General features: G+C 45.7%; 1 protein-coding gene across 9 annotated transcripts in view; it reads left to right on the top strand.

The window, feature by feature from the left end:
- The window catches only part of MIER3 (MIER family member 3), a 242296-nt gene that overhangs the window by 16181 nt on the left and 201448 nt on the right, over nucleotides 1-24667 (top strand). For all 9 annotated transcript variants that reach the window (XM_085631370.1, XM_085631374.1, XM_085631376.1 and 6 more), the window contains 2 exons: nucleotides 6249-6369; nucleotides 13871-13941. In XM_085631370.1, the coding sequence (XP_085487496.1) occupies nucleotides 6249-6369; nucleotides 13871-13941 (192 nt within the window). The remainder of the gene's footprint in view (nucleotides 1-6248; nucleotides 6370-13870; nucleotides 13942-24667) is intronic.

Genomic DNA, 24667 nt, shown 5'->3' with positions numbered 1-24667 from the left:
AATCGTTTCAATGCCGCCATCATAGGATGATTTACAACATTTTTGTATGGGTCTTTCTGAGGGCTGCCTCCCCATATAAATGTATTAAGTAGGGTGGTAAAAGACGTAATAGAGGATTCAAGAATGTAAAAATTGTATTTTGTATGTGTAAGAAAGTGGGTCTCTGTTGCAGTAACCCCCCCCCCCCTTTTTTTGCCTAATAGCTGATGCACTTTTCCTTGTTGTGCCCTGGGCTCCTGCCAATCGGGTGCCCAGGGCCTGTGTTCCTTCCCTAAAAACTGCCTAACAGCCAAAACCCAAATTGGCAAACCCTGGCCACATGTCAGCCCCTGGTAAATGGTACCCTAGGTACCCAGGGCCTTGTGACCAGGGAAGGCCTCTAAGGGCTGCAGCACTCATTGTGCCACCCTTAGAGGCCCTGTACCCTAACACACACACACACACACTGCTCTTGCAGGCTGAGTGTCTGGATACAAGACAAAACAGAGAGTCGACATGGCACACATCCCTGTGTGCCATGCCCACAACCTACACTGCCCAGGCATACATCAGCCACCCCTCTAGCTGGCTGCCCTATGCCAGTGGTGTGGGCACAGAGGCAGGAGCCCTGTGCCCCTACAGTACCCATGTCCATTCCTGGGTCCTGTAATTGCAGTGCTGCCAGCTAAGAGTATATGGTGCTGGGAGCTTGTCAAACACGAACTCCACAGCACCATAATGGCAGCACTGAAGACTGAGAAGTTTGGTATCAAACTGCTCAGCACATTAAATCCACACTGATGCCAGTGTGTGATTTAATGTACAAAGCACCACAGAGGCCATCTTAGAGAGGCCCCCTGAAACCTAAACCTACAATCCACGTCTGTTCTGAGGCTGCCACACAGCAGACATGTTGCTGGACCCATGGGTTGGAGAGCCCCTGCTCTCCTGGGCCTGCAACAATGCACATCCTGGGCGAGGTGCTAAATCTCCTCCCCCAGGATGGGCAAGGGGGAGCTTCAAAGGCATGCCGCCTCTGTGAGCTTCCCCAGGCCACTGCAACCCCCCACTCTGGCGGGAAGCTTGGCCGGAAACCCCAAATAAGGACAGGGGATGTGCCAGCCTGCCAACCCTCACCCCTCAGGTGGGGGAGGCGAGGTGAAGCACATCTCCGGGCGCTCGCCACCTTGAAGATGGGAAGCCCTGCCCAATCAGGACTAGGCTCCTGCCCCCCTCCCACAGGAGAGAGGCAGGATAGGGGGTGTACCCACCCCAGGACAGGGACCCATTGGCCCCTGCCCTTCACCTACCTGTAACGCCCCTAAATCTAGTATTTAGGGGCACCCTGAACCTTCCTTCCCCAGATTCCATATTCAAAACTACAAAGAAGAGCAAGAAGAAAGAAGACCTGCCCTGCAGCTGCTAAAAAGAGGAAGACACCAACTGCTTTGGCCCCAGCCCTACCGGCCTGTCGACCCTCGAACCTGCTCCTGCTCCAACCCGGCATCTTTTGTGGCCAGCAACCTCACCAACCCCGGAGGACCTGGCTACCTTTTGGCTCTAAGCCCCTGGGACTCCCATGAGTAGAGGATCTACTCAAAACCTACCTCTAATCCCTGGCAGCAGTCCGGAACCGCGAACCCAGCACACTCTGCACCAGCCAAGCCTGGCCAGTGCTGGAGTGAACAAAGACCCAGAGGACGACCCCACGGCGACTGTGACCCCGAGTCCGGCACCCAAGGACCTCCCTCGACACTCCTAAAGAAGCCTGCAGCCTCAGAACAAGGTGCCCCTCCCCCCCCCACCTCGATCAACAGAGGGTAAGATTTCCCGACACCAAAAAGCACCCCTGCACGCGGCGCCCCACGGCCCCCTGTGTCCAACCCCGGGGTACCTACCTATCCTCCAACCACCCAACTTACCTCTCGAAGTGGTGGTGGCACCTGAAGAGTCCTCGTCCCCGAGCTTGCAGCCTTTTTCTAAACCGGAGATTTCCCATTGAAATAAATTGAGCGCCCGCAGGCTCAAAAGCACTCTGCACCCAGCCGCCCGAGTGGCCCTGGCAGTGAAAACTCTACACCTACCTACTTCCCCCACTAGCCCTGAGTAAGTGACCAGGAGCACAGCTCCCACAGACACGTCGCTTGCCAGTCAGCAGCCACCTACCAAGGCCCCCCTAGTCCTCATAGGATAACATTGGGCCTAACTCTCTGCACCCGGCCGCCCTAGAGCCGCTGAGGGTGAACCAACTGTACCTACCTGACCCTGGGAGACCCCTGAGTCTGTGCCCAGAACCTCAACTCTGCCAGTCGAGTACTTACCCTTAAACCGCAAACTCTATTTTCCTCATAGGGTAACATTGACTGGCTTTTTCCTGAAATTTCTTCTAAGTGTGGACTTTTCAAATCTTCAAATATTCACCAAAAATCAGCCGAGTGACAAAAACGAATTTACTCACCTGTTCCTAGGTGAACTCCCAGTGCTGGATCTTGATGCCCAGCACTGACTGAAAAATCTCTACAACTGTACTTACCCTTAACTCAATTTTCTTCCATAGGAAACCATTGACTGTTTTTCTGTGAAATTTCTTCTAAGTGTCTATTTCTGCAATCTTTAAATATTCCTCAAAAATCGTATAATATCTGAAAACTTAATTGCTTACCTGTTTTGGATAAAGATCCCAGTACTGAGTCTAGGCACCCAGTACTGGATTACAAAAGTAACGAGAACATACTGTACCTGTAACCTGCATTTTCTTCCATAGGGAATCATTGATTGTTTTCGCTGAAATATTTTCTAAGTGTCAACTTTTAAAATAACTAAATATTAATTAAAAATCATTACAGTACTTAAGTCGACTTTAATCTCTTGATTCTGAGAACTGACCCAGGACTGAATCTAGGATCCAGTCCTGGATTTCCAAAAGTAATCTGTTGCAAATAACTTGAATTTACCATTGAGCTCAATGTATTGTTGTGTTTAAAAATAGTTGCCTACTGCAACCTCTGGTAACTGTTTACTAAAATCTATTGCATATTGCAAAAGTATTTATATGAAACATCTACTGTTGAGAAAGTATATTTTAACTCCCAAGTGTTGGTTCTAAAATAAAACCAGCATATTTTTTTTTATATATAAACCATTGGCCTAGAGTTCAGTTATTGAGTGTGGGAAACCATTTGCTGACTGAGTGTGTATAACAAATGCTTTACACTGTCCTCTGGTACTGCCTTACTGCTCGACCAAGCTACCACTTCAGAGTAAGGTTATACCTAACTTTAACCTCTGTCAAACCCTGGGGGACTGTGGACTCTGTACACCCTGTACCTATTAAGGAACAGTATATACAGAGCCACTTTCTCACAAATGCTACCTGTGAGAACGTGCCATCTTTCTTGCATGGTTTGCCCCCACTTTTTGCTGAATTGCTGAATGTACTTTGACTGAGTGTGCCCTGGACTCCTGCCAATCGGGTGCCCAGGGCCTATGTTCCTTCCCTAAAACCCAAATTGGCAAACCCTGGCCACATGTCAGCCACTGGTAAATGGTACCCAGGGCCTTGTGACCAGGGAAGGCCTGTAAGGGCTGCAGCACTCATTGTGACACCCTTAGAGGCCCTGTACCCTAACAAACACAGACACACTGCCCTTGCAGGCTGGGTGTCTGGGCTCAAGACAAAACCAAGAGTCGACATGGCACACATCCCTGTGTCATGCCCACCCTACACTGCCATGGCATACTTCAGCCACCCCTCTAGCTGGGTGCCCTATGCCAATGGTGTGGGTACAGGAGCAGGAGCCCTGTGCCCCTACTGTACTCAGGTCCATTACTGGGCACTGTAAGTGCAGTGCTGCCATTTGAGAGTACATGGTGCTGAGAGCTCGTCAAACATGAACTCCACAGCACCATAATGGCAACACTGAAGACTGAGAAGTTTGGTATCAATCTTCTCAGCACATTAAACCCACATTGATGCCAGTGTGGGATTTAATGTACCAAGCACCCCAGAGGGCATCTTAGAGATGCCCCCTAAAACCTAACCTACAATCCATGTCTGTTCTGAGGCTGCCTAGGCTGTCACACAGCAGACATGTTGCTGGACCCCTGGGTAGGAGAGACCCTGCTCTCCTGGGTCTGCAACAATGCACATCCTGGGCGAGGTGCTAAATCTCCTCCCCCCAGGATGGGCAGGGGGAAGCTTCAAAGGCACGCCGCCTCTGGGAGCTTCCCCAGGCCACTGCAACCCCCCACTCTGGCGGGAAGCCTGGCCGGAAACCCCAAATAAGGACAGGGGATGTGCCAGCCTGCCAACCCCACCCCTCAGGTGCGGGAGGCGAGGTGAAGCACTCCGGGCTCTCGCCATCTTGAAGATGGGAAGCCCTGCCCAATCAGGACTAGGCTACTGCCCCCTCCCACATGTGAGAGGCAGGATAGGGGGTGTACCCACCCCAGGACAGGGACCCATTGGTCCCTGCCCTTCACCTACCTGTAACGCCCCTAAATCTAGTATTTAGGGGCATCCTGAACCTTCCTTCCCCAGAATCCAGATTCCGAAATCCGAAGAAGAGCTAGAAGAAAGAATACCTGCCCTGCAGCTGCTAAGAAAAGGAAGACACCAACTGCTTTGGCCCCAGCCCTACCGGCCTGTCGACCCTCGACTCTGTACACCCTGTACCTATTTGGGAACAGTATATACAGAGCCACAGGTTTCTTTTCCCGAGTAGTTTGACTCTCATTTCTACACCAAACTTTATTTTCAAAATTCTTCAGCAGAATTTGTTTTTTTGTATACCCGGTGAGAGAAGGGTGCTTACGTTCCATCTAGACAGTTGGTTTATCTGTGGACCTATTTGCTTGGGAGTCGCTACTTCAAAGCAATCTGTATTAAGATGGCTAGTTCCATGTTTATTCTGTTACCAAAGGCTGACCCACATCTCACCTCTAGACCACAATTCGAGTCTGCAAAAGGTAGACCAGCTAGTCGGCAACCTGGAGATTGTTCTTACTTTTGCAAGGCTTTGTAATTATTCTTTTCTTAACGTTTTTTTTATTTTAACTATTTATTTTTTACATTTGTAACTGGCTTCAAGATGAAAGTTCAGAATTCGGCCAATATTACCAGTAGATGGGCACCCAAAAATGCCTTTCCTTAGGAAAAGTAGTTCTGTATAGATTTTCTAAATATTGCTCTAGGATCCAACACATACATGGAAGTGCTGCTTACAACTTGAAATTAAGGTTTCTTATGAAGCAAAATTGAAATTACTGTCTTAAGTAGTTTTCCTTTCCTTTGTATGCTCTTCCCTCCTTGAAATGTTAGTGACCTGTTGGGTGGGAGAAAGGGTCTCCAGCTTTTTATTGCACTCAAATGGTTCACCTTAGCTAAAGTTAATCCCCCCCTCCCCCATAGTTGCTGGCTGTTGCCTAGCAACATGAGCACTGTGACAGCACCGTTCACATCCTAACTACATTGTGATCTTGTACAGGCTTTACCCAAGTCCCATCCACAATGATGATGCTAGTGGTGTCCACTGGAGCTTATTCATGCCAGATATTCAGTAAAAACAGGGGCAGATTTACAAGAAATTGACGCATCTGTACAGATGCGTCAGTTTCCCTGCGCCAGCCTGCGAAACCCTTGCTCCACCGTGGATGCCCCGTACTTACAATACAGCGTACCATGGCGCAAGGATTGACCGATGCGCCAGAAATTCTGACACATCTGTTTGCGCAAAAGTCACGCATTGCTGGAGTCGTGTCGCAAGCTCGATGCAACTCCAGCAATGCATGTTGAGGCCTATTCTCACTACACCGCGTCACTCCTTACGCCTGCTTCATGCAGGCGTAAGGTTTTGACGCAGTAGCGTCCTAGAAGTGGTGCAGTGAAATCTTGAAGATTTCACTGCGTCACTTTTACGAGGCTTTCCTGCGTGTGAACACCCACCCTGCATACATTACACCTGATGCATGTATAATGTGATGCAGGGCTTTACAATGTGACCATCTCCCTAGATGCGTCACGTAAATTGTCCGCATGATTAACGCTGCCGCTGCGTCACAAAAGTGACACAAGGGGCTTGTAAATCAAATCTGCCCCAGAGTATGTAAACTGCTACATTCCTTCTATTAATGTTTGTTATAGAACTATCCTGAAGATCTGGCATGCATCCAACGCTGCTTGGCCTACATTGAGCACTCCTGCTTTAAGCCTATAGACTTCAAAGACTGTAGTCAAATTTATTAATAATGTTGTTATTTATTTGTTTAAGGAGGAAATCGCAAAGGACCTTTTGTCTGGTGATGATGAAGAAACCCAATCCTCTGCTGATGATTTGACACCCTCTGTTACTTCCCATGAAGCAACCGATTTCTTCCCGCGACCCTTACGATGTATGAAATTGTCTACTATTGGCTAGGCAATCTTTATTTATATACATTGCTCTTTAAAGTATAAGATATCATTTGTTCTTGTGGAAAATTGTTCTGTAGAAACAAGATTGTTTCCTTTTTTCAACACTGTTGAACATAGTAACTAGGATTTTAACTTTATGGAGTACTGTATTGTTGGGTAGCTTAAATAATGCACAACGTGTGAACTGAATTGTCTCAATTGTGGCTGCTGGTGGAGCTTTCAGAGTGTTGCCTTGTGTTGACACTAGTGAAACATCATTGGTGAATGTTGCTATTTATACACTTCCCTAGTATAATTCTATTAGCTCTATGGAGATGATGGTCGGATAATGATGTCTTCATCATGAAGTCTTCATTAAGGTCATAAAAATGAAAAAACCTGCCCATGTGCTGGATTACACATTAAACTTTTTAAATCATATATATATATATATATATTTTTTTTTTTAGCATTGAAGACCACTTTTAATGGAACATATTTTGCATACTACTTAAAATTGTTCTTGGCTTAATGTCTTTGATTTTTTTCCATTTAAAAAAAAAAAAAAAGGCCATTGAATCATCTTGGCCCCTAATAAGAAACTGCGGAATAATTACCATTTTGGATAAACCTATGTATTTAAAGGGGAATAATTAAACAAATTGACTGAAATAAAGGCAGATAAATAACAGCCTTAAAAGGCTGAAACATGGCAGTTCCGCTTTTAAAGAAACCAATGGTGCCTGTGGAAATAAGACAGTAACACGAATGCTTATAATACTATTTGTTGAGCACAATGGCAGTATTAAGGGAGAAGATGTGCAAGCTCAGAAGAAATACTCAGAAAGCCCAGTACGTAAAATGCATTATAATTTATGAAGAAAGATCCTGTAACAATGGAAAGGAGGTTTACGGTGTCCCAAGTGAGAGTAGTACCTATAATATACAAGTGACAGGTTGTGACATACATTGAGGTTTCTAAAATACAAAAGAAAAAAAAAGCAACCATCTAATCAATTTACAGTAATCATTTACAGCCTTCTGTAACAATGACGGAGGCTAAGTACAATGGTTTGCTTTACAAGTGTGCCGATGGCGTTTTGACCTCTCATGGGGTATGAGGTCTCATCAGGACCTAACTTTAAGGGACACCTGGGTTAAATTGGTATTCTGTCAGAGCGATAATGTGCACACCCATAAGAAAGTGACTTCAAAGATTTAGGGGAAAACAATTACTTAAATAGGGCCCAGCCAGGCACCCTGTAAGTGGGAGGTGATCTGACAGTCTGTACAGCGTGCTTGGCTGGGCCCTATGTAAGTAATTTAAACTTAAATGTCTCCTATCCAAGAGTAAATCTTGTGCCATCTAATCGGAGCCAATGTAGTGTTAGAGTAAGCGGAAAACTTTGCATGGACAAGATGACACAGTGTTTTTAAGATCTGCTTTGCTTTTCTACTTGTAAATATCGGAGTCTGTGAGCAGACTCTGGGTGCTTCACATTTGAGGCTAGCTCTGATGTCAAGCAGTTATCCAAAATAGGCTACCAGCCTTGGTAAGGGTCGCTGCTGTCTGTATCCCAGACTGTGAGGAAGTGGCAGCATTATTCTATAGAAGGAGGCAGGTATTTTTTTTTTAACTCATATGCTTGTACCTGCGTAGAATGTCTACCTATGGGCTTTCCACTTCATTCATACTAGCACCTGTCGTTGTGGTTCCATACCTAGCTTTGTTCCAGATTTATGGCTATTGTATGCATGCTATGTGGGCAAGTTTCACATGGCACGGTGCACTGTAATAATGTATTCCTGCTGTACACAATCGTCTTACCTTTTATTTTGCACAGGTTTCGCTTATTTGGTCAAACTGCCCTATTTCCCATACCTGGGGATGGGAAATAGAAATGTTTATTAGTCAATTAAAACCATAAACAAAATCATACATACAAAAATTGATAAAATGGTGATTTGTCATACAACTAATACAGCCACCAATCCTCACACTACAGGCCCGTTGCTTTCTTCAACTTTCCATCCTAGGTATTGTAATCGGAATACCAAGCACTAAGCTACATTGGTTAAAAGTAACTAAACGGGGGCTAATCTTTACCCTAATATTTAAAAACACAAGCTTGCCATGCAGATCGCTAAAAAAGTTCCGTAAATAAATTGATCTATGAAATCAAAGTACATATAAGCAGGGCCGAGGCAGGTATAAATGCAGGGTCTGATGGACTATCAGTCTCTGCAGTTAAAGTGCATCTGTGCAAGACTTCCTCTCATTAAACTGTACAAAACTAGACAAAGTAATTATCTGAACCTAACGGGATAGGGAGTATCTGATTAGTGCAATCCCTAGCAGCCCGTCCTTAAGTTATCTATGCATGATAAGTTAACATTTTTAGAGTTATAACGTTTTTAAAGTTAATTCAGGGTCCCCCTCCAAAATCCACATCGCGTAACGTGTTAGCTGATCATTTTCTTAAATATGTTCTTTAACTGAGTCAGTCTAATGTTCAGCATGATGATGTTTGGGTCCATAGACTCCACCAGTGCAGGCCTGCATGACCTAATTCTCCGTTCAAGGAACTCCCGCCTCAAAAGAAATCTATGTTGTGTTTCATTCCCCTGGTGGCATAAACAACAGGACCGATCTTTGCTTAGACGGGACATCCTCCATTTTGGCATAAGGTCAAGCGTGGGTATTCCTCCGAATCTTAGGGCTAGAAATGACTGTTTTATCTTCCGGTGGAAGGGAGCGGCTAACAGGGCTGATTCTCTTAGGGTGGAGTACGATTTCAACACCAGCCACCCATGGCGATGTCTAGACAGGATTTTTTGTCTGCCACCCAACTTTGCAGTTTAATTGATTTATTTACTAGATTCTTAAAGGTTTGCCCAGAGATATTGGAGGACCAAAGTTCACCCAGTTCAAGTGTCCTAATGCTGTTTTCTAGGTATTTCTTGTGAGCACCATTTCCCCGTTGCAAGTTAATTTCAGTCCAGACTAGATTAGCCAGGGTGTTTCAGCCACTGCTCGCAGGTTATGACAAAGATTTACAAATGCCGCATGTCTGGCAAGTGTCTGTTTTGTAAGCAGGGATTCAAGCCGGATTTGCGCAGGAGAGGCAGACTTGGGGAGCTTAAAGATTTGCTTATAGGCTCTTATCTTCAGTTGTTCTAACAAAAGAGCATCCTCGCCCAGCATAATCTCTGTTTTGTAAGCAAGAGTTGGCAACAGTTTGGCTTTCATAACTGAACCCATGGGCTTTAGATCGTGGCCTTGGATAAATCTAGCCAGTGACTAAAAGCCATAATTGAGGCCCTGTGCTTTCGACCTTATCGCCTTCTTATGGGAAACAAAGGAGCCATTTAAATCTATTTTCACTCCTAGGTATACATAGAGTTTGACCTCGTCAATTTTGTTTTCTTTGATACACCATTTTTGATTAATCTTAGAAGGACGATTGCACACCATCACGCTTGTTTCTGAAAAATCATATTTCCAAGCCATTCTTTTCGGTGTATTACCTGGGGATGGCAACGGGTGATTTCTTAACTTGTCAAGCTGTGGATCGAGATCACCATAGAACCTGATACAGAGGTGTGGAATTTTTTAAAATATCCACTTGTCCATGGGGCAGGTTGCTTCATAAACCTACTTATCCTGTAACAAAATCCACTTGCCCCTTTGGTGCCATGTAGTGCAGTCACAAATTATGGCAGCAATCTTATATTACATAAGAGCTCTGATATAGCCTCCCTGATTATGCCAGGGCTCATACCATAGTAGTGTTTGAATACTTACAATCCCCTTATGTTACCACGTTTCAGCAAATCTACGTACTGGGGCTGAAGGTAGTGGTAAGCAATAGTTCCAGGGTTAGAATGCCCCTTAGAGTCTGTGCAAACCTACTAACGTGCATGTTTTAAGGGTTTTCAACAAATTTTCTCTAATCGTTTCACATACTGAGAAATGTTGGAAATTTACTCCTGACAATGGCAGAAGTAAACCTTCTTACAGACTTGGAAAAAAAGTGGTTGCAGAGAAAGTGAACTTGCAAACACTACGATTTTTGCATGAGCAAATCTACACATGTATATTTGCTCATGCTAAAATGCAGTTCACAAATATTTTCTAGGAGTACGATTTCTTGTCCTACTTCTGTACATTTTTGGGAAATCATGAAAGCCGTATAGCTGCACTTAATGCAAGAACGTATACCATGGGTGCACTTTTGAGACTTTCCTTAATAATTGGGCCCCTAATTTGGTCTGGCGTTGACTGTGACCTTTTGTGTTTTATTAAAATATTCTCTCGCTCTCTCTTTTCGCTCTCTCGCTCTTTTTTCCTCTCCCCTCTCCCCTCCCCTCTCCTCGCTTCACTGTGAGTGACAGCATTCTGCTCTCTCACAAGGAGAATATCTGCACACCAAGTAGTTTTGTTCAGTGCCAGTAACTACTGTAGCAGTGTGTGCTTTTTGAGACCAAAAAACTATTTTTGCTTTTGCCAATGTTTGTTATAAGGGTGTGGACCCGGCAGCAATAGGGTTTTTACAAAAAACATGTCACACATTGACAAAACTAAAACGCTGACCACCATTTTCAGACCTAATGGCTTTGCAAATGCTTGTTTGTTTTTGTTTCCCATAATCTTATTGAAATTGGTTACTCTGATATTCCGTTACGAATATTTTTGGGAAATACTAGCATGCATTAACACATGTTACTAAATGATGCTGCAAAGAAATGGTACCTGTAATTTTGCTGTAGTTTAGCTAAATGTTTTTTTCCCTGCTTTGATTTTTTTGTGAACATTTTATTTTGAAAGCAAAGACTCGTCAATCTTGCTTTCATGCTTCTGCAAATATTTGCATCAAATCAGAGAGCATTCTGGGAGCATTATACATAACCTCATATTGCTAAACTTTGAAAACGTGTGTACACCTTTTTATACTGGAACCACTATCAGTAGTGCAGTTGGAACTTACAACAATTACTTTGAGTGCTCACCCTAAATAAATGCTTTCAATTAATGAACCATAAACACAAGTTTAAACAGCATTAACATATGGGCAAAAATATTACCTTAACTGCAGACAGTGCCCTTTACTGATCCATAATGTGGTACTGCAAACTGTCAGCCAAAGGGTTTGTGCTGCAGGGGGTTGGGCCTTCTTGTCCCAAGAACAAAATACACATGAAAACCTGTTGACTTTGACCCCAAACAATATGCCCTGGGCGTTGGGCTATAGGAATTCCACATCCCTGCTGATAGAATAATATAGCCAGTAGTTCCTTGCTCCAGAAAACTGTGAGATCAGGAAACAAAGGAGAGATATGTACTTGTCTGCAATCAAAGAGCCTTGAAAAATGCTGAACTTTCGTGGACTCATGCTTTCAGTCTTTGATGTTGAAGAGGCATTAACACTGGTCCTCTTGAGCCAGTGTGCTGTACATTGTTCTATTTCAAGGGACTCCGTGCACCAGTACAGAGCACAACCATTGCAAGAAGGTGGCGCTGGGTAACTCTTGTGCAGAGTATGAATAAGCTTGAATGCTGAATAAGGTTTGGTCTTGTGATCAGAAGCTGGCCTGTCCGAGAGGGAGAACTAAATTGCCTTTAAGGGTGAACAGCTGGTTTTATCCCATAAAGGTCATCACAAGGTCTAGCTAACCAGTGAATATGTGTGAAGTTCACCACAATGAACCAAGACTGCCCTGGTGATAAAGGGTCCCCCTGAAGTCCAGCTGCACCAGGGAAATGCAAAAGAATCAGGACCACAGACCAGCATCACCTGTGTTGTAAGGTAGAAAATTTACCCATCTTTGACTTGATAAGCCAGCAACACCTGTCCAGTGCCATTTAACGCTCCCATACCACTCATCCCCCAGGGCAAAGTCTGTTTCTAGATAATTGGTATGAGGTCCATTTTTTTCTCTTTTGGCCTGGGAAGGTTACCCAGATTTCAAAACAGTTTGTTGCATCTCACTTGGCCGTGCGGTTCTGCATATATTGTTATTAGCTGCCATGGTTGAGCTCTAAAGGTGAAGTCCAGATAAGAGAGAGGACTAGTGAGGCCTTTGGTTTCAGTGGGTGTCTCAACCCATTGGGTGTCCCCACCACTAGTACATTTTGACCTCAGCTGTGTGCTTCTGATAGGAGAGCCCTAAAAATTAGTTCTCCTAGGGATAATCCTGGTGGATGCTGATCCACTATTTCATCTAGCTCTGTTTAAGACTAAACTGACCAGTAATGATTTTGTAAACAACAAAATGTGCCCTGCCAGGGCACCAGCAACTGTACCCGGTCTCCATTTAATTGGGCAGGAGAAGTGTGGTAAGGTTGCTGAACCACTGACCTCACTAGGTGGTGATGTTGTTTGGGTCATGGGTTTTGTGGTTCTGAACGCTCCAACTGCACACTGGGCAGCTAAGGCTTCAGCCCAGCAGGTTGTCCAACCTTGCAGTCCGTCATTGAAAATGAGAGCCAGAAATGAAGCACTTTGTAGAGCCAATATTGTATTTACTGGTGCATCACAGAACTAGTGGTAAATATTAGATATGTTTGCCAGACGAGTCATATAAAACTCATCCTTGGGCCCCAGCACAACATACCAGAATAACAGCAGTGGCCCAGTGATCCAAAAACTTTCATGGAGCCTCTCACCTCCACCCCTGGCTTTCCTTATCCATTCATGTGTACCACAACCATGCTACACAGAACTCGTTCTGGTGAAATTGAAGTGTTCTAGTCGTGACCGACTGCGTAACCTATAGGTAGCCTTCCCAACCTTGGAGGCTGGTAAAAAGTCCTTTAGCTCATTTATATAATTAGCTATCACCTGTAGTTCATAGTGCCAGGGCTTCCCATAAAGATCTTAGTTGCCCATCGTAAAAGGAGTACCTCCTTGGTTTGACAACATTCCACCTGATTTCCGTACACTTTTTTGGGTCAGTAACTCACAAAATTATATTGAGCACTTATCGAAAAAGTCAGGATATAAGTCTGCTATGCAGGTAACGAAGCATATGACTGAAATTATGGCCAGGGCACTCACTAGCTTAGTGACAAATTAAAAAGCACAAATTGGAGCTGTGGTTTAGTTCCCATTTTAGGTAAAGAATGTTCCAAGTTAACTGCATCAACTTACTATCAACTCTTTTGCCCAAAATAAAAGGTTAGCCAGAGCCTTTTCATATTTTGAGAGCTAAAATCATGTTAACTTCCTGTGCGTTGATGAAAATATATCAATGTTGAAGAACTTGGAGTTCAGTATAGTAGCTCATTCTGTTGATAATCTGCATTGATTTGCACCAGAGTATGTTCAGTTGTGGAGGTACTCCTTTCAGTTTATGAGAAGCTATCATTAGAAATGGGATTTATTTGGTTTGTTTTTATAGTCCTGCTGATGAATATTGTGTAAGTAAACCTAGCTTGTTGGAAAAGCATGATTCCAGTACAAATTCAAATATTAGTTTTTGTTTTATGTGGAAATACAGCAAAGATGACGGAGTCTGATGGTGAAGATGGAGAAACAGATTATGGGAACTCATCTGAAGATCTGCGAAAGGTAATTTTAATAATAATTCTCAATTTAGTCTTGCAAGCTGTCCTGCAAAACGTTTATAAAGCAAACACTTTTTTTAATGTGAGTTTTTTGGATATTCATATACACTATAGAAACTTTATATGTGAGCATGAGCCCAGAGCACATTTTTAACAAGTAACATTTAATTATTTTTTTGAAAGATGTTTTGTCTCTAGGGGGCAACAATTTATTCTTTTAAACAACCCTTATTAGTATGCAGATTACATCTAATCAAATTGTGTTTAAAGCCCTTAGTAAAAGGGGGGGGGGGGCAGAGGATTATAAGAACAAAACATTTCCCATAAAAGTTTACAAGTGTGAATGTGATGCTTTTATTTTTGTTAATTTTGCCATTATCGTCTGAAGCATTTCAGAGCTGACCTAAGTCTGACTTCACAGTTGGGCTAATTATGCTGTTATTCCAATAGCTATACAAGGACCTCTGTCTGTCTTGTCCTTCCACTGCTCACTTTTAGGGAACTACTAGGTTTCTTTTTTTGTTAAGCATTCCACGAGAGTGTATGTGTTGTGCAGCTGTGCCCTCATGGTGCTTCTACCACCCCAGCCCCAATGGGCTCTGTGTTGCTCTCTCTCGCCAGTATGTTTCTCTTCCATCCTGTATCAGTAAATAACCAGCATTAAAAATGCAATAGGTCTCGCCTTTTATTAAGTTAAAGCCATTTGCCTTGCTATATAATACCATTAGCAAAGCAAATGGCTTTAACTTAATCAAAGGCGAGACCTATTTAATTTTCAATCAACAGATTTGTAAAGCGCACTACTCACCTGTTAGGGTCTCAAGGCGCTGGGGGGGGGGGGTGGGGGCGCTATAGCTCGAACAGCCAGGTCTTGAGTTGTTTCCTGAAGGAGAGATGGTCCTGGGTCAGCCGTAGGTGGGTGGGGAGGGAGTTCCATGTCTTGGCCGCCAGGTAGGAGAAGGATCTTCCTCCGGCGGTGGCTTTGCGGACGCGTGGGACAGTGGCGAGAGCGAGGCTGGCGGAACGGAGCTGGCGGGTGGGTGTGTAGAATGTAAGGCGGCTGTTGAGGTATTTGGGGCCCATGTCGTGGAGAGCTTTGTGTGCGTGGGTGAGGAGTCTGAACGTGATCCTCTTGCTGACGGGGAGCCAGTGCAGGTCTTTCAGATGGGCGGAGATGTGGCTGTGGTGGAGGATGTCCAGGATGAGTCGTGCAGAAGTGTTCTGTATGCGCTGGAGTCTTTTCTGGAGTTTGGCTGTGGTTCCTGCGTAGAGGGTGTTCCCGTAGTCCAGTCGGCTGGTGACGAGGGCCTGGGCGACCGTCTTCCTGGTTTCGATGGGGATCCACCGGAAGATCTTTCGGAGCATGCGCAGAGTGTTGAAACAGGATGACGAGACGGCGTTGACTTGCTTGGTCATCGTGAGGGAGGAGTCCAGGATGAAGCCCAGGTTGCGTGCATGGTCCGTTGGCTTGGGGGCGGTGCCCAGGGCAGGGGGCCACCAGGAGTCGTCTCAGGCAGAGGGGGATGGTCCCAGGATGAGGACTTCGTCTTGTCTGAGTTCAGTTTCAGACGGCTGAGCTTCATCCATTCCGCGACGTCTTTCATTCCTTCCTGGAGGTTGGCTCTGGCGGTGGCGGGGTCGTTGGTGAGGGAGAGGATCAGCTGGGTGTCGTCGGCGTAGGAAATGATGTTTAGGTTGTGTTGGCGTGCGATGGCTGCGAGGGGGCTCATGTAGATGTTTATGTGGGCTCAGCTCTCCCAAACCGACAGAGATAGCTTGGCTGAGGCGCCGCAATGGATCGAAATACTGTTATCAATTAATAGCCTTCCCTCGGGTAAAGCAAGCGGGCTCGATGGAATTCCCTCGAAATTTTATGCCAGATTCAGTAAACAACTAAAAGAGATACTTATATTGTTGATGACCCAGGTCTTTCATGGTGGGCAACCACCAGGATCTTGGGCACCGTGGGTCGGGTAATGCTAAATAATTCAAAAACTCAAAGATTTATTAAAAAAAAAAAAAAATAGCACATTGAAAAAACACAGAGCATTTTTATAGCTACATGTTACTGCTTTTTAGGTCTCGCCTGCCGTTAGCAGCGCGCATGCGTTGCTCTCGCCATGCAAGGGCTTCTTGGAATCAATACGGTTCCAGACGTCATGTCTCTGCTCCGCCTGCAATTTTCATTCGTGCGTGTGGTTTGTCATCATCAATTATGCAAAACACAGTGTAATGATTGCACCGGAGGGATTTTAATCCCTCCTGGTTGCCAGCCTGTCTGCTTTTTGGCCCTGCCCACCGGGATTGGATCTTTTACTTGCGGCGGGAGACCGTGTCTTTTAATTAGCCGCTAAGCACTTTTTTTTGGTATTACCGTGATTATCTTCAACAATGGCTGATGCACCTTTCATTTCTCTGGTGAGGTTTGTTTTTTAAACTAGCCCCACATGCCTGATGTTTCACTGCTCTGAAGAGGCGGCATGCGATGTGAGGGGCCGTAGTATATGTCAACCTTTTTAGGTCTCGCCTACGCAGTGTGCATGTGCTGCATAGGAGACCTTTAGCCGTCGTTCTGCCTTTTTCGAAGCACATACTCGTGCTTGTGGCAGCATACACCTTGCGGGGCGTGCCACAAGCACGAGCATGTGCTTCGAAAAAGAGCAGACTGCTATCCCCAGCGCGTGCGCACGCACCACTCGCGGGCTCACCTCCTGCTCCCCCTCTCACAATTTACTTTCACGGCCGCGGGCCGCGCTTGTATTTCAGTGCTTGTTCTCCATGTATCTCGTCAGTGACCGTCTGTACATTTATTTCTCTATGGTTATGTTACAAAACTGTTATTCAAATAAAGCAAAGAAGAGAAGGCATCCTCACCTCAGTGTCTTTGATCGAATTGAAAATACTTGTTCACGTATGCTAAAAAATGTTCAATTAACGAAAAAAATCTGGAAATTTCCAGTAAGTAATTACAGTATCAATTTCTGTATAAAGTATGTTTTTATATCAGCCATTTGGTTACGTATAGTACGAAAATAAAATGTGTAAATTCCGTATCTGTTATTTCATATTACAAAACTAGCTCATCGCGGTTTTCTTAACGGTATTAACATTTCTAGTAATTAAGTTTAATGTTTGGCACTAACTAGCACTGCATTGGTGGTGCTGAAAGCTCAGCCAGGATATACGCGTGCTGCCCATCCTCTCACTCCGCAGGCATCGATCCGCTCATGTGATCCATTCTCGCCATGGCTGCGTCAGGCAGAGGTGCCGCTGCGGCTCTCGCGCTACTTTTATTTGTGCTATGTTTGAAAAGTAGCGATGCTCTGCATACCAAGGGAGCTGTGCCTCTGGACACCATCACCTTCGCAAAGGTAAAGCACCGAGATAATCTGTTATTTTGTCTGCCCTTCCTACGTAGTGCTTTTCCTTTCAACGCTTTCGGTTTAGTCTTATGTTCTACCTCACGCGGTTACAAAAATACAAATGTAAAATGATTAATTTGTCACGTGGCCGGCTTTGCTGTATCCCATAAGCTGCCTGGGACTGTGGCACTCCTAAAATAACGCAAAATAACATAAATGACTTTATATCCTGACGCTCATTCTTCACAGACGTTTGAGGCCGAATCCCTATAAAAAACAAGGATTTGCAATGGTATAGGTCTCGGATTTATCAGAGTTTAAGCTATTGGCATTGTAAATGACAGTGCCTTTTATTTATGTGTTTTTTATAATTAATTATAATTATTTGTTTAATAAAAAGCATTTTAATTTACAATGCTGATAGGGCAAACTCTTGTAAATGCGAGACCTATTTCCTTTCAAAGAACGGCCACCATTTTCCCGGGCTGATTGGAAAGTAAAAGCATGCATGGCACATTGAATGTTGCAGGAAAGCATGTCAAGCAACCTGTTGACAACTGAGTTTTAATATAAGGAGAGAAAAGTGTTTTGTGCAAGCGTCACATGGTGACGGGAACAGGGCAGGCCATGTACTTTTGCCTCCCAACATGTGGATGGAGCCGAAACCCCTCTCCAAAGATGCTCACATAATTGTCTGGTGATAGCTGCGCTGTCAAGGCAGACCATGAAAAAGAAAAAAACATTATGATCGCAGTTCATGCCCCCTTTCTCTCCCAACCACTTTAAAAGAACTCTCCAAAATGTTGTCCTCCACTGACTTTAAATATGAGATTAACTATTCTTCAGAATATAGAAAAGGCTGCCTGACCTGCAATGATGGAGTCCAAGATGCAGCCACAAGACTTTCAACAGCCTTTAGCCTCTGGGCTAACATTACACCCTCTCTGCACTAACCACACTTGGCTTCCCATTATCTGCTGGATTAATTTCCGATACCTGCGCATCCCAGACAAAGCCCCCGCACAATGAACCACTCCTATTTAACCCACAAGGTAATTGTGCTAGGCAACCACAGACCAGCCACTGTCAACGCAACCAAACGTAAAGTAACCCAATAGTGGGGAATTTACTTGACATGGAGCTGGTATAAATCATGTAGCAAAAAGCGCTAACTAAATGCTGTTTGTGTATTATACAGTGACTCAATTTTTAAACAGTATTATTGCAAACAGTAGCCTAAATAAGCACACCACATAAGCAATTTTAACATTACATTTCCGAGTGTTAATTAGGAATGTGTATTTAAATCTTCAGTAGATGGAGTTTTTCATGTTGTACAAAGAACATGCAGCCTTATTTTCCAAGACGAGCACGGCAACAGACAACCTCTTTGTTAAAACAGAGCACATTAAGTTGCGTGTTTTTGTTTTTGAAAGAGTGCCCACTAAGTTATAAATTAGTTTGTTTTAACTAAAACCTCAGGGCCTGGGGATTTTTCAGTTGATTCAGGAAAGCTCAGGAGGTTAATGTAACCTCCTGAGCTGGTGCAGAGGTCTCAGTCTAAATCTTAGCATGGCCCTCTTGGACTTTTATCCTTGAGAGGTAGGTAAAATGAGATGTCTAACAGCTTCTGTTTGTGATGTAAGCGTCACAAAGCCGTTCAGCTGCTGACGTGTGCTACATGCGACGGGATGTGAGTGACAGTTAAAGAGAGGTCATTGCTTTGCTATTGCTGACCTTTTTCTTTTGCTGTTTTTTCGCTTTTAGCCTACATAATGTCTTCACACGTACAGTAATACAAGCATTTGCAATGCAATAGGTCTCGCATTTACACGAGTTTGAGCTACTGACATTGTAAATGACAATGCCTTTTATTTTTGTTTTCGTTTTTAAAACATAACTAAAAGGCATTGTCATTTACAATGCCAATAGCTTAAACTCCTGTAAATGCGAGACCTATTGCATTGCAAATGCTTGTTTAATTTTCTTTTCAATAAGGCGCTAGCATTGCGCCCTGGTGCATTTCTGTTGACACAGTCAACAGTGGTGGCCGTGGCTTAAAGACCCCCCATCCCGCACCCGGGCACCGCACTTTAACTTTAACATGAGCGCCGCGCTCAATATATTAGCAGGCGCCCACGTCCAACCCGTTCCTACTGTGGAAGCTAAGGGTAGTACTCTGCCACCTCCTGGCAGGTGGCGGACGCAGTAGCAGCTCCTCGAAGTCCCGAATGTAAGCTGCAGGTAGCACCATGCTGGATAGTGCCGGCCTTGAGACTCACCACATCATGCCTCAGCTTGCATTGTAACTTTCCTGTTGCGAGCTCTGCTGCTATCTGTCCCTGTTTACTTTGCTCCCTCCTGTTATCCGTGTTCACTTTGCTCTGACCCCCTCCCCGTAGTAGTTTGTGTTGCCTTTCCAGACCCCCACCTCCCATTGTCCGTGTTCAATTTCTTCCCGCCCCCCTCCCGTTGTTTGTGTTGTCTTTACCCCTGTACCCCTCGCGTTGCCCCTTTGTATTGTGCAGTGCTGTGCATGAGGCGAATGGAGACCCTGCAAACGTTGCAGTGCTGTGCCTGGGGTGGGTGCCTGCAGCATGCTGCCCCTGTGTATTGTGCAGTGCTGTGCATGAGGCAAATGGTGCAGTGCTGTGCCTGTGGTAGGTGCCTTCAGCTTGCTGCCCAACACTCCTGTTCCTCCACATTCTGCAGTATTGTGCTGAGGGAGGGTGCAGTGTTGGCTTAATTTGAATTGCCGCTCCTGCACAGGGTGCAGTATTGTGTGCGTGTGGGGGGAGGTAACCACGCGTTAATGCCCCATCAGTGTGCAGTGTTGTGCATGGAGTGAGTGGCTGCGCCTTGCTATTTGCACTATGTACAGTGTTATGTGTGGGCTGAATGGTTGAAGCCTCCTTTCCCTCTACATTCTGCAGTATTGTGGATGTAGTGGATAACTGCAACGTGCTGACCAAGCACAGTATACAGTCAACGGGATGAGTGGCTTTCACTGCACCGTGTGCAGTGTTGTACGTGAAGTGACTGGCTGCACCTTGCTGACACAGCAGAGTATACAGTGTTGCCCATAGGGTGAGTGGCTGCCCCTGCACAGTATACCGTGTTGCCCATACGGTGAGTGGCTGCCCCTGCACAGTGTACTGTTGCCCATAAGGTGAGTGGCTGCCTCTGCACAGTGTGCTGTGTTGTGCATGTTATGCACTGTAGATATACCTCATTGAGGTCAAGTGAATTACACAATCGTTTCTAGAGCCTTAACTACAGACACTGCAGTCCATAAAGGACAGAGCATTGAAAATGCAATAGGTCTCGCCTTGATTAAGTTAAAGCCATTTGCTTTGCTAATGGTATTGTATAGCAAAGCAAATGGTATATCAATGTATGGAAGGAGTGGACAAGTACTCTGTCAACAATAAATTATTGTAGTCCAAAGAAATTATTTTCTGAAGTCCAAGAAATTTCTTGGACTTCAGAAAATAATTTCTTTGGACTACAATAATTTATTATTGACAGAGTACTTGTCCACTCCTTCCATACATTGATATATTGTTTGTACCAGAGTGTTTTTTTTACGGTGGGCCACTGGAGGTGGAGTGGAATATATACGTTCAGTATTATTGTATCAATTTTATATTCTTCAGTGCACACATATTGGACCCTCATTGTTTTGGATGTTAGATTTTTAGCAAAGCAAATGGCTTTAACTTAATGAAAGGCGAGACCTATTGCATTTTTAATGCTTGTTCATTGTATGTAAAGACCAATAAAAATAAGCCTGAATCTAATTAATTTGCAAATAAATACAATTGAAATCTTTGATGTAGAATGAAAAATTTCCTAGTACACATGAAGGAAAGTTTCAATTATATTAAGATCACGGAGGCAAGGATTATGCTCTACTTTCTTTATTTCCAACTCCAGCAGTGTTTAACTTCAACATAAAAAACTATCTTTCCCATGGATCCCAGGGAAAGGTCAACAAGAAGGTGAACCAATTAGCAGTCCCGAGCTCCCTGAAAAGCACTGGACTCCGGGGATACATCCTCTTTCTTGACTGCGACATTCTGCCTGTCATCGAATTCCGCTAATCAGTCTTAGCAGGTTCTGAGCCTTCAAGAAGCCAGAGGAAAACAGAGATGAACCTGAACTTGTACATCCTGGGATTACTTAAAGCCATTGTCAAGGCAAGCAAAGCACAACCATAGATATCCGTGCACAGTGCTGTATTAGGAACTCTAACACTGGTCAATAAAGTATTGTAAGCCAACTTAAGAGCATACTTATTCTTAACCTCGACCCGGAACACCGTCCTCGCCCCGGCTCCCTTAGACTGGGTGGGAATAGGTGACTGATAACCTCAGGAAACTCCGGGCGGGAATAATCCTCGCCTCCATGTCCTTAATAGAATTGAAACTTTCCTTCATGTGCACTAGGAAATTTTTCATTCTATAGCAGGACCGGAGGCAAGGATTATGCTCATTCAAAGCTTGTCAACCACCAGGGAGGCCATGTGCACGGAATAGAATCTTTTGAAAATGAAATCTGAAGACCAGTCCGTGGCATTATGTCCTCGCAGCGGGCCACGAGTGAAAACGCCTTGGAAGCCATCACTCTCCTGACTGAGTGGGCGCCAAAGTGCGAGATGTTAATGCCCGCCTATTGCATGACCTATCTGATCCATCTAGCTATGGTGGGTGAAGAGACCGTTTTGAAAGGTTTCCTGAGAGAAATCAATAAGTGGTTCTCCCCATGAGGGCGTTGCTCTTCTGTCATACTTTCGTAAGCCTTTAAACAGCGCACCACCCACAGTTTGGGATGCCTGTCAAATGCAGGATACGAAATTGTCCTGGACCTGACTCGAGATCGGAGGTACTCCACCACTGGTTTGAGGACCTTGGTGAAGCACCAAGGCGTGGAGGATATTCCGAAGGGAGGGTAGCGAACTCGTATACCTGACCCTTCCACAGGAATTAAAGAAAATGACGGTGAGGGGTGGTGATCGAGACCACAAAGTACGCCTCCTTTAAGTCTAGACGCACTATCCATTCGTCTTGGTGCAGGAGGTCGTGCAGCAGGTGGATTCCCTCCATTTTGAAATGGCGGAAATCAACCAGCTGTTGAACTCCTTTAGGTTTATAACCTGTTGTCACCCCCCCCCCCTCCCATCTGTCTTGCCACCAAAAAAAAGGTTACCCCGAGGGTGGAGGGAGGCATGGGTTATCGCTCCTTTGCAAAATCCGGTACCTCTTTGTCCACCAGGGTGGTTTGGGCTTCGGCAAAAAAGAGAGGGCGCAGGCGAACCTCCTGAACCGAGCACCCATAGAATTCTATACGAAACCCCCGGATGGTTTGTAGAACCTATGAATCTGAGGTAATTGCCTCCCAATTGTGCTCGAATAACGGCAAACTGCCCCCAAAATGCAACTCGGGGGGGGGGAAAGGTAGATTTTTACCTGATTGGGTCTGGAAGTGGCCTCTGGCGTTGCCCCTGGAGCCTCGACCCCTGTATTTCTTCTGTATTGGAAGAACTCTCCCTACTTGGGCTGCTCCTGTGTTTTCTAGAAGCTCCTGGCAGGGGCTTGGGTGTAGAAGCGGCCAGCCGAGCACCCCCTGCCACAACTGGCCTGACCAAATCTTCGGGTGGAAGACCCTCTTTATGGAGGCCTTCGCCTTGTCTAAGGTGGTAAACGTGGCCACGAATTTTCTCATTTCCTTGACAAACGGCTCCCAGAAGAGATCCCCCCTCCTCCCCCTCTCCCCCCTCCTCTCACCCCCCCCTGAGCCACTGTGCCTGCCTCTGAGGAAGCGAGGTCCCCAAGTTTGGGGTCAACTTTTAAAAGTATGGAGCACCGCCTCTACATGGAGAGGGCGTAATTGGCGTTGCCCAGTAATACTATGGCACGCTAAGCCCAGCCTGACACGGACTCCAGAGAGAGGAGGGAATTGGAAGCCTTAGCCTCCTCAGCAAGGTCCAGGATCTTGATAAGTGGGCCACAGGCGTCCAGGAGTTTGTCCTGACATGCCCTCCAGGACCTATCTATCCCTTTCTTGGGGTCACGGATGTATTTGTGCAGCAACATGGCCATTCTGGGATCGATCTCAGGCATGACCACCACCTTAACTATGAGGGCGGGATGTGGGCATTCCGCCTTAAGGCAGGCTCTAACCTCATATTCCAAGGGTTTCCTGAGAAATTGGGCGACCCTATACCCAGGGGTCCATTCCGTGGACCAGCATGGCCCAAGGGCCGTCTCTGCTGCTCGCAGGGGGGTGCCAGGACCTGGAGGGGCCCGCTTCTTCCGTGGACTCACTGGGGGACTTATCACCTTCGTCACCCCGCCCTGTGGGGACAAGAGGGGAACCTTGCTCAGTGCAACAGGGGTGGTCAAGAGAAGGGCGTGCGAGAAAGGCCTTTTTCAGGCGTTCTAAGGTGCCAAAATTGATGGCTGACTCAGATTTGCGCTTGGGGGCGTGGGTAAGGGGGTGCCCCTTGGAAGGGGGTTGTCGGCGTATGCATAGGCGATTTCCATAAGGCGTCGTTTAAAGGGGCACATGGCCGCCGCGACCACCTTATGGATGGAGGCATCCAGTGCCTCTCAGAATTCATCATCTAGGGGGAGGACCTGTAGGGACTCCTCTTCGACATAATCCCCATCCATGAGTTTGCAAGGGGCCTCTAGTTAACCAATGACCAGAAGGAATGTACCTCGGTAGTGTCCTTGCTGCACACTAGTTTGGCGAGCCGCAAGCTCTTATGTATTGGGTGGCTGTGTAAAGCACTAAGTTTCGTCACGCAAGCGCGAATATCGGGGCACCAAAGCTCCCTAGGGCGGACTCGCCCTTAGTGTGGGTATCTGGGATGCCTGGGCCGGGCCCCGATGGCAGCCTAAAGGAGGCAGGCACTATTCTGCTGGGAGCGTCTTGCTCCTATTGGAAAATGAGGCAATAGAACTACTGACTGGCTTCAGACACGGGTGTCGGCTGCCAGATTTAAGTACAGACCCGTTAATAAGGGCGTATCGACTTCTAGGCGGCTCGGGGCAGAGGTGCCGTGGGGGCGCCCGGCTGTCAGATCTGAAACTGATAGGAAGTGCGCGTCCCGCCCCGGAGCAACAAGACGCGGCTCTCGCTCGCCCTCTAGCAGCCCCTGACCACTACCACGTTGCCCCGAGGCTTGAGGAGGTGCTGCAAATGGAGCTAAGAGAGATGCTCCCGCAGCACAGGCTACAAGCACAATCACTATTCCAGAAGAAATATAACCTTAAACATAATATATTAGAGTCCAGTGCCTTTCAGGGACCTCGGAACTACTTATTGGTTCACCTTCTTGTTGACCTTTCCCTGGGATCCATT

This window comes from Triturus cristatus, chromosome 2_1, assembly GCF_964204655.1.
Source record: "Triturus cristatus chromosome 2_1, aTriCri1.1, whole genome shotgun sequence".
NCBI classification, from domain to species: Eukaryota; Metazoa; Chordata; class Amphibia; order Caudata; family Salamandridae; genus Triturus; species Triturus cristatus.
Note: the sequence above shows the minus strand (reverse complement) of the source record. Positions and strands in the feature narration are given on the sequence as shown.